The 10,524-nt window shown below is 42.5% G+C and overlaps 1 protein-coding gene across 2 annotated transcripts; it reads left to right on the top strand.

The window, feature by feature from the left end:
• On the top strand, positions 1 to 9,927 carry SLMO2 (slowmo homolog 2 (Drosophila)). Of its 2 annotated transcripts, XR_825451.1 has the most exons (7): positions 10 to 217; positions 4,253 to 4,421; positions 5,538 to 5,627; positions 6,179 to 6,249; positions 6,357 to 6,459; positions 7,250 to 7,377; positions 8,000 to 8,085. XR_825451.1 is itself a non-coding variant. In XM_010841853.1 (6 exons), the coding sequence occupies exons 1-6, from the start codon at positions 186 to 188 to the stop codon at positions 8,117 to 8,119; spliced, it is 585 nt and encodes a 194-aa protein (XP_010840155.1). In that variant the 5' UTR covers positions 1 to 185; the 3' UTR covers positions 8,120 to 9,927. The 2 variants fall into 2 exon arrangements, 1 of the variants encoding a protein (XP_010840155.1); XM_010841853.1 differs by lacking the exon at positions 7,250 to 7,377 and having other exon boundaries at positions 1 to 217; positions 8,000 to 9,927.
• The last annotated feature ends 597 nt before the right edge of the window (positions 9,928 to 10,524 follow it).

Raw genomic sequence — 10,524 nt, 5'->3', positions numbered from 1 at the left:
GGGGCAAAACCCGGGCCGGGATAGGGCGTGGGGCAGCGCGTCGGGACGTCCCTCGCGTCGGGCCCGACGGCGCGTGCGCACTGGATGGCCGGCTGGGCGGCTGAGGGGCGGGGCGGGGCAAGAGTGGCCTCTTTGCCTCATTTGTGCCCTAACGCCGCCCGGAGACAGTGCTGGCCGCCGACAACATGAAGATCTGGACTTCGGAGCACGTCTTTGAGTAAGTTTGGGGGTAGGAGCAGGTCGGCGGGGGTCACGGGGCAACTGGGGTAGGAGGGTAGGTTGGGCCCGGAGTCGCGGCGAGACCCCGGCGCACTTCAGGAAGCTTCTGGGCGTCGGGCCTAGTGTGGGGAGCTGGGCCCGAGCGCCTCGGAGCCCGGGGCGTGGGGTCCAAGGTCACGACCCTGGGGACACCCCAGAAATGGGCTCCCAGGGGACACGGCCGGACGGGAGGGGACTGGGGATGGGGCCCTTGCGGCCTTCCTCTGGGGGACGCCCCCTCGGGTGGCAGGGGCGGCGCCGAACACGAGGTCCTTGACAGCCCCGTAGGCCCGAGGATCCTGGAGAAAGGCGTGGACTGTCGAGATTCTGGTCGCCCCGCCACCTTCAGGTAGAGTTTCTTAACCTCGGAATGTGAATTTAGGGTGAGCTCAGGCGACCAGGAAGTGGAACTTTTTCCAGCAGCTTCGTGCCTTGAGGAATTGCAATTTATGGCCTTGGAATTGGAGTCCAAGGTACAGCCCTGACTCTGACAAGCTGTGTGACCTTGGGTTACCCATTTCCGTCGTCTGAGACATGGAAGATGACGGTGTTGTCAGGGCCTGACAGCACTGAGATGTCTCTGAGGCCATGTTCATTAACATCTCCTGGTTAGGGGGAAATGTTTACTAAGGAAAAAGGTCTTAAACCAGTTGGATGTTGAGAATTAAATTATTTGCTGCTTCCATGATTCATTGTGCAGAAGAACCATGCCTTGAATCCCCTGTATCGTTTTTGCCTGAACAAATTGTTAATCGATTATCTCATCACTGTTTATTGACTAATAATTTTTCCTCTCACCGGTTTGAAATGCTGCCTTCATCCTAAAACACTGCTGTGATTTATATTTTAATCCATTTCTGAGCTGTCTGCCCTATTTGACTGATCTTGCTATTGTTGCCACACTGTTTTAATTTTTATAGCTTTGGTAGTATGTTTTAGTGTAACCATTTGGTTTAAAAACAAAACGACTTTTCTGAAGGCAGTGTTAAAACATGTTGTAGACTGTTTACATTCTTATCAAATCAGACACATGCAGGAGTTCGCTGGATCCTAGAAAGCAGAGAATGTTAGAATCAGAGGGAAAGTTTCTTTTCTCCCTAATGTTTACTATTTTTTAGGGGGGAGACCCTGAATTTGTAGTCTTTTTAATATTCTTTAACCAGGTCACATTCTTCTACTCTGTTTGAACCATTAGGATCATGGGTGGTTTCTTCTTTGCAGTTTTCTTCTGGGTTTAAATGCTTAAGTTTTTTCCACTGTGTCTTATAACTTTCTTCCTTAACACTCTTCTCCCTAGGTTGTTCCCCACCCCTCCTCTTCACTCATTCTGCCCTTTTCTTTAATGTTTCCCTCTCTTTTTCCCCTTCAGTGTAAATGCTCAGTGAAATTCTGCTATTGGCCTTCTTGCATTTCATCAGAGATTCTTAATTTTTCTCTTGTTGCAGACTTCTCTGAAATTTGATGAAGGCTCTGAGACTCTGCTTCCAGAACATAGACATACTCACATAAATGCTCTGTATGTTCTGGGAGAAGCCCTAATTCTCCCCAGATAATCTGACTTCTTGATCAAGGTCCCAGCTGATACATACACATTTCCAGCAGCCAAATCTGTACCTAGGGCTCCAGCCTCTCTTGACCTTCAAATCCTTGTTTTCAGGTTTCAGCAGCGTGTCTCTGCTCCAGTGTTCTGTGGGCTTTTCAAACTCAGCATCCCTGAAAATGAAGTTGTTTATCTCCGCTCTCAAAGTTTACACTTTTCCTATGTTTCCCATCTTAAGGATGTTACTAACCAAAATCTAAGTCATCTTAGATGACTTTCTGTGTCTTTCCCATCTTTGAGTTGCCAGACTTCCTTCTGAGGCCTAGCATGTAGTTGGTATCTAGTTGAAGTCATTCATTGATTCTTACACCAAATATGAAAGCCCACTAGGCACCAGGCGCTGTTCTTTGGATCGATTCCACTTTGGTAAATAATCAAGACATCATTGCTGCCTCAGTGAACAGTGTTCCCACATTTTATAGGTGAAACAATTGGACAGTTCATCAGGCCAGCACCAGTTCCACTTATTGACTGCCCTTTGGCACAATCTTTGAATGTCTTGCAGTGTGAAGTCTTTTCACATGATTACATTAATTCAGTTAAAATGAATTTCTGGAAGATTGTTTATTGTCATATATATCCTTTGTGATTTTTGAGCTAGACGTGTTTTATAAAGCTAAGTCAACATCAGTGTTTTCAGGTTGGCCCAGAGAGGAGAGAAGTACTGAATTACAAATAACATACAACCATCCTGAAACCTTGCAGTTGCTAATTTTTTTAGAGGAGGTGAGGAAGAGAATAAGTTCCAGGAAGCCAGCTATCCAGAGTCTCTGACTAGATGGAGACAGGGATGGGCTCACTCATCTGATTCTCATTTTAGTTAGTTGCCTTGGTAACAGTCAGAGTGCTTGTCCCCTATCACTTCTTTTTGTGGGAATTGTTTAGATTTGTGAAATAGATTCGCTTGTATACCTGCACTTAATGCTGAATAAGGCTTGAGATTAAAAATACAATGGGATTCATTTCTGAATAGTATAGCAAAAATGAAAGCTTTAAGAGTAATGGTGGAATGGGAGGGAGGTTCAAGAGAGAGGAGCAGGTCTCTCCTCTCTCATATATCTGCAGGTATACCTATGGCTGATGTATGGCAGAAACCAGCACAATATTGTAAAGCAATTATCCTTCAATTAAAAGTAAATTAAAAAAAAAAAAAGGTTTTGGTTGTCCAGGGTTTTGCGAAGCGAGTGGGGTTGAGATTTTTCTTCTGTCCACAAAAAGTTATTAGGCTTAGTTCTCTGAAAAGTTAAAATAGATTAGTACCTACTTGTTTTGCTTTTAGAAAAATAAAAAGCCGTGCTGTGTCGTTTATCAGTAAGTGAAGTTTGAAACACCATCTCCAGATCTTGTCTTTCTTTCAGTGAAGATGTAGAATCAGTCACTTTTAATGCTCATTGTAATTAGTCAGAGGCTCACTTGAAAGGGGTATCTTTTGTATAAGTATATTGTTCAGGTAAACTGTGAAGAGAACAAATGCACATTATGTTGTAAATCACCCAAGTACACGTGTTTTTCCAGTAATATAAAGATGCTGCAAGTTCCATGATGCTGTTGCCATCTTAATCCTTCATAAGCAAAGGCTGATGAAGAGAGACTATTAGAAAATGGCACATTGCTGCTGCTGCTGCTGCTAAGTTGCTTCAGTCGTGTCCGACTCTGTGCAACCCCATAGACAGCAGCCCACCAGGCTCCCCCGTCCCTGGGATTCTCCAGGCAAGAACACTGGAGTGGGTTGCCAGTTCTTTCTCCAATGCATGAAAGTGAAAAGTGAAAGTGAAGTCGCTCAGTCGTGTCCGACTCTTAACGACCCCATGGACTGTAGCCCAACAGGCTCCTCCATCCATGGGATTTCCAGGCAAGAGTAGTGGAGTGGGGTGCCATTGCCTTCTCCAAAATGGCACATAAGGAGTATCTTTAAAAAAAAAAAACAGTATATTGAGTGACCTTTTCAAAACAGATGTCAGAACCACTCCTTGGAGGAAAGTAAAGAATAAAAAGATTGGCTGGAGGGGTCACAATTATTTATTACATTATTAGAGGCAAGTACATGTTTAATATGAATCAGTGATTCTTAGAAACAAAATTTATGTGTGAGAGGATACTGGTGAGTGGAAAATATGACTCAGGAAACTACTGGAGTGTTCTATAGGTTATTTTAACCTTGCAGGCATCAGCTGTGACACATAGCCTGTGTACTGAAAAAAAGACTGAAATCTGTACACGTCCATAATGTAGACTGAGTCCCCTGAAATCATCTTCCGGTCAACATTTCAGAAAATAATCTTCCCTAGGTAAATTAAGTAAACTTTAAGTGTAAAGAATAATTTGATGAGTTATATAAATGGTTTAATTTATATGCATGTTGTTAAAGGTTTGATTTTTGATTCGTGTCTGCAGCCATCCATGGGAAACCGTTACAACAGCTGCAATGCAGAAATACCCAAATCCTATGAATCCGAGTGTGGTTGGAGTTGATGTACTGGACAGACACATAGATCCCTCTGGAAAGTTGCACAGCCATAGACTTCTCAGCACAGAGTGGGGACTGCCTTCCATTGTGAAGTCTGTAAGTGTGCCTTTGTTCCTGAAGCAGTGTGACTGCTGGAGAGAAGTTTTCTAGATCACATTATAATTTCAAATAGGTGGTGGGAGCCAATTTGGAATGTCATTTTTGCATCAGTTCAAATTGTATTATAATAAACTTGAGTTATGAGTGTATAATGAATTAGAAATATTATTACAGTCTTCATGAAGTCACCTGATAAAACCTTCTGAAGGAAGCCAGCTAATGCTCTGTGATCTGAAAGTTTTATTCTGCTTTTCCTACCTTGCCAACAGCTTGAGCTATGGCAGCTGGGATTTGGTGCTGGTGGTTAGTGGGCAGCTGCTGGGGTCATTGGTGCTGCGACGTTAAGTGAGGCATAATCTCAGTTTGCCGTGGCCAGGTTTGTTCCAAGATCTGGTGCTTCTGCCTGTACATTGGAAAATGTAATTCTGTGCTCTTTCAAGGGAGCAGGTTTTAGGGATCCAGTCTATCATGATGGGAGAGGATCCTAGTATAAGTGGACCAAGTTATCTGTAGAAACCCTCTTCATAGAAGGTGGGCCCATGCAGAAAACGGAAGTACATGTTTTTCACCAGGAATGTGCTAACTGCTTCCTTTGTTCTAACTGCTGCACTAGATGATGAGGACAAAGAAGTGAGCAGGGTTGGGATGGGCTTGGGGTCAGCGTGGGAGTGCCCCTGCATGTGCTGTGTTACCTTCATTGTGAAGTGGCTGGTCTTACGCCTGGAGAGCAGAGCCACCGCATCCTCCCCCTTGGACTGCACCAGGGAAGCCCTGACAGACACTCTGAAGCTCTCCTTTCTCTCCATCTATGTTTCCCGAATGTCAGGCTCACCGCTCCACGGCAACCTTGGCAGTTTCCGCATCCTGCCTTGTCTTGCATACATTTTCAGCTGGCTGGTGGCTAAATTGTCTCTGCGGAAGGTTTTTGTGTCTAGGAGTCTCATCTTCTCCCTTAAGTGGTCCTCCTTTCTGATCTTTGTCTCATTCCTTGTGTTTTTTATGAAAACACATTTTTGGTTCAAAATACTAACACATCTTTACCTACAAATAAACCATTGATAACACTAGTTAAGAAATCCTCCTCTGATCACTAATTCCAAATGTTTTACTTAGATTATTGGTGCGGCAAGAACCAAAACATATGTGCAAGAACATTCTGTAGTGGATCCTGTAGAGAAAACAATGGAACTTAAATCTACAAATGTAAGTAACTACCTGGCTTAGTTTTTTCTTCTTTTGTGGTGGTGGTGGTGGTTTAGTCACTAAGTCGTGTCCAACTCTTGCGACCCCATGGACCGTAGCCTGCCGGCTCCTCTGTCCATGGGATTCTCCAGGCAAGAATACTGGAGTGGGTTGCCACTCCCTCCTCCGTTCCCTCTTGTAGTTGATACACAAGTGGACGTACACTCTTCAGCCTGGTCTAAGAAATTCCTACTCAGATGCTGGACCGTCTCTGCCTGTTTGCAGCCTCAGTGCTCTAATGAGCCTGCCTGTTACTTCTAGGAGATAGCATTCAATAAAATGAATTTGGAATCACTGTATATTATTACTATTATGGTGCTTTTGTCAAATTTATTACTTTTTTAATAAAAAGTAAGCAATGAATATTGAAAAGTTCTATTTACATAGTAATATCAAAGTGGTTTATATGCTATTTTGCATATTTACCCAGCAGGATTTTGGTTTGTGAGTTAATTTAGGAAATGTTTTTAATCTTGATTCCCGACATTATTTGACTTTTTTTAATTCTGTAGATTTCATTTACAAATATGGTTTCAGTAGATGAGAGACTTATATACAAACCACATCCTCAAGACCCAGAAAAGTAAGTGAAAAGTATTTTAACAAGCTTATTTTACAATATATTTTTATTTTTCTATGAAAAATGAAAATTAGGTCATCCTGAAGCTGTGCCAATGTGTTTTGTTCTAGAACTATTTTGACTCAAGAAGCCATAATTACTGTGAAAGGAGTCAGTCTCGGCAGTTACCTTGAAGGGCTGATGGCAAGTACGATATCATCAAATGCTAATAAAGTAAGTAAGGCTGCTCTCACTTAACGTGGGGGGGTGGGGTGCAGGCTTGTGGGATCTTAGTTCCCCAGGTCCCCTGCAGTGGAAGCACAGAGTCTTAACCGCTGGGTCACCTGGGAAGTCCCTCCCGCTTGCTGTTCTTCCTGGATCATTTCTTAGAAGAGCTGTCCTTGTGAGCTGTCTGAGCCACTGCAACATGACGCCATGTGGGCTGTTACTGGGTCTAGTGTGTCTGAGTTCACATTCCACCTGTAATTTCCACCTGTAACTCTGACCAGCCTTTCATCTTGGGCAGTTAACTAAGTGAGCCTTTCTCTACCTCAGTTTCCTATCTGTGAAGTGAAGATTAATTACCCACCTTACAGGGTTGGGTATGAAGAGTAAATGAGGTATCATGGGAAATCTGGCTGGGGGCCCAGCATTTGGGGGCAGGGGAAGGCGAAGATGTGTGTCACTGTTGAAAGCATAGATTCTCAGCCTGTTTCTCATTATCATCTCCCTTCACCCCCAGATCCACTGTAGATATTTTCTCCTAACTATCCCCACCCTGAGAAATTATTTAATGCCAAACATTATGTCTACAGATTCAGAGATATATGGGTCTGCGTCTGTGCTTTATATATTAAAAGAATGAGATTTTTCCCTACTACCCCCCAACTAATTTTTGCCCCACTGAAAATGTATGATTTAAAATAAAGTAAGTTTAGAGAAAGAGATGCCTAATGCACTGTTTTATAACGTGTAATATCATTCAGCAGTCAAAAGATATTCATAGATGCCTTCTCTATGTCAGGCAGAGTGCTAGGCTAGACTGGGGAGACAGCGGGGAGCAAAACAAACGTGGTGCCTGCCCTCGTGGAACTAAGAGGAAGGCGACATTAATCATACAACACGGCATTAGGAAAGGAAAAGTACAGAAAGGTACGAGAGTGCTTCATGAGTGCTGAGTAAGTGGTGTTGCTGCTGAGTTCTGAGCGAGGGGTGGGTAGGCCGTGAGGGGTCTGCTAGGGAGTGGTCCAGGTGGATCAGCTGCACATGCAAAGGCCCCAAGGCCAGAAGCAGTCAGTGCTCCTCTTTCTGTCCCTCAGGGAAGTACACAGAGTCCCACGAGAGAGGGGTTGGAGAGCAAGTTAGACCAGAGCCTCGGACAGCATTTTGGTGTAGAGGGGTTGGAGAGCAAGTTAGACCAGAGCCTCGGACAGCATTTTGGTGTAAAATATGGACATAAAAAGAGAAATGGAGTTTGACCTCACCATCAGAAGGGGGACCATTCTAATCATAAAGTAAAACATGACTATCATTTAATTGTAGATTCTTTTTAGAACATCTTTTGCAAACAAAAACCAGTTTTAGATCAAGCCAGTTTCTCAAAGCATTTGATATTTGGTAAATAACGTTAAAGAAGAAAATACAAAGAGAAAAACTGTCCTAGTGAGGTTTAGTTACGCTTGTTCCACCCATTGTGACTTCCTGATGTGCTATTCATGCATGCCTTTGCCCTCACTTGGTTATCAGTAAACATACTGGATTTTTTTTTTTTAAGGGCCGAGAAGCAATGGAGTGGGTAATACATAAATTAAATGCTGAAATTGAGGAACTGACAGCTTCAGCAAGAGGAAGCATACGGACACCAATGGCGGCAGCAGCATTTGTGGAGAAATGATAATGGAAGTTGATAGATGGCACCCAGTTCCCCAGGTCTCTACAAGCTGGCAGTATATTTATTTGTTATTTAAAAAATACAACTCTATTTTAGGTAGAATTATTTTTTTAAATAAGCTGAAGAAAAGCTATGTGACTTGATCAAACAGAGGTGCAGGGTTTCTAAATAAAAGGGATCAGCTGAAATTAGTATTGTCTGAAATGACTGATTTTGAGGATTCCAGTATTTATGCAAAATTTTAAGCTTTTTGAAAAGTATGCTTGGAAATTGGTATTGGCTGAGGAAACCTCCTTAAGGTAGAATTTTAAAGCTTTTCATGCATTGGAACTCTTACCTGGCTTTGGACCAACCCTAGAACCAAGCAGAGCCCCTTCTGCGTACGCAAGACTGCCCTGCTGCAGTAAACTTGGAGAGCTTCCATGAGGGAACTCACTGTTAAAGGAGGAACTATCGTTTTAAAAAGACATTAATTGTATGAAATAATTTGCTATAAACCACCATTAAAAATCACAATGCTTTAATTTCATACTCAACATTTTTTGGAGTAAAAATTATCACGAAAGTAATAAATGACTCCAACAAAAGTACATTTTATTGTGTTATAAAGGGTACTGTACTGATTTGCCAAAGTTTTGTAACTTAGTAAAGGTATTACCTTCCTTGGATTTGTACTTTATGATTTAGTATGCTGTATCGTGGGCTGGTTATGTTAACTGAAGAAATAAAGTCATTACCAGAATTTTGCAGCACTCTTAAACTTAAACAGAAGAACAGCTGTTCACATCTTTTAGCATTTCACATTTGCTTAACTTAAATTGCCATGTGTCAAAATCACGGTTCTGTAATTGCTAAAGCATGATATGTCAGGTTATTTGAATATAATTACTTTGTGAAGTAATTATGACCACAAAACATCTTTGTTACATGAAGAGCTGTACATCATTTGAAATTACTTAAATGATGTCTTGATCTGAAGCATAAATCCCAGGGACTTAATGTTTTTAATAACATTGTGTCACTGCGGGGGATGGGGGTGGTGGAGAAGAAAAAAATAATAGGGTGGGAAAAAAAGGCATTGGCCTAAAGCACCCTGTGAGCTGTTTTGCAGCTTTTATTTATAGGAAATCCTTGCTTTGGATGAACAGTCCAATATGTGTATTTTGTAACAGGCAATTAATTATCAACCACTAAGTGAGAATATCTATGATCCTTGGAATTGTTGCATACAGAGTACTGTTATTAAAAGGTGATGAGCTCTTGCCTTTATTTCACAGTACTTAATGTATAAACTTCTAGTCAGTTTTCCTACAAAAGAAACCAGTTAATACAGGTATATAAACCACAAAAATCATATACCAATTTAAAAATCGGTGTTTTTCTACTTAAAATACTGTTTAGCTTGAGGCTTCTTAGGACATTTGTAAAAGCACATTAAAGCCAATAAGGTTTTTTATTATTTTTATAACATTTTTTACAATTAGAATAGCATTTCAACTAAACAAAACATTGCTAAATATTGATATTTAATAAATTACCCTGTATAATTTCTGGAAATTATACTTGTTCTGGAAAGTGTCAGAATAGCCTAATGATAAAAAGATTTCTAAACAATGTTATCCTGACTTTTTTATTCTAATAATCTATAAATTTTCATTTTCCAGTGTAGTTACTTTTAGTAAAGTAGCTGGTAGTTAATGGCTTTTACCTGTTAAGCATTTGAGAGGACTGAAATACTGGTTTTCATGGGTTAGAATTAAGGCTCTCAGACTATGTAGCATATTTTTTAATATTAAAGGTGGATCTTAATTAAAAAACTTCCTGTTAATAAAAACTTCCTTTTAACTATGATGTTTTTCCTGATTATAATTTCTTTCTAATAACTGCAAGGAGTAAAAGTGTTTTATCCTTGTAAGAATTCGCCTAATGCCACGTGCTGGAGCCGGCTCAGCGCCCAAGATTTAGATTCTAGGTTGGATGCGCAGCGCTTCGGCCCTCCCTTCCTCCGATGTCCGGTCTGCTCCCCTGGCCGGGCTCTGCTGCCTGGTCTGGTTACCCACCCTGGGCTGGCCTGAAACCCCGGAACTGTCGAGGGTCGGCTTGCCATGGTTAACTGTTAACTCGGGACGGTAGTGCTGGCGCGTCGTCAAGGTCCGGACCCGGCCGTCGGGTCCCGGGGCGGGCAAGGGGTGGTGCGCCCAGAACACGGGCCTCGACGCGGTTCAAAGTCCCGCGCTACCGGAGCCAGGTGGTCACGCCTCCCCTCTAGCCCCGGCAAGGCTACTACGGAAACCCGCGAGGCACACCTGCACCGGCAACCACGGCACGGGTCGCGCGTCCCTATTGGCTCACGGCGCGGGGAGCATTCTGCGACAAGGCGGTGAGGCCGTCCGGGAAGGCGGGGCGGG

The sequence above is a fragment of the Bison bison genome, unplaced genomic scaffold, assembly GCF_000754665.1.
Source record: "Bison bison bison isolate TAMUID 2011002044 unplaced genomic scaffold, Bison_UMD1.0 scf7180017864167, whole genome shotgun sequence".
NCBI lineage: Eukaryota > Metazoa > Chordata > Mammalia > Artiodactyla > Bovidae > Bison > Bison bison.
The sequence above is the reverse complement of the archived record's forward strand: the minus strand, read 5'-3'. Positions and strand labels throughout refer to the sequence as shown.

Excerpts from the sequence above, each read along its gene's own strand:
- SLMO2 (XM_010841853.1), top strand. The coding sequence starts at position 186 with ATGAAGATCTGGACTTCGGAGCACGTCTTTGA. Across the intron at positions 6,250-6,356 it reads CATCCTCAAGACCCAGAAAA|AACTATTTTGACTCAAGAAG; the intron begins GTAAGTGAAAAG and ends GTTTTGTTCTAG. Across the intron at positions 6,460-7,999 it reads TATCATCAAATGCTAATAAA|GGCCGAGAAGCAATGGAGTG; the intron begins GTAAGTAAGGCT and ends TTTTTTTTTAAG.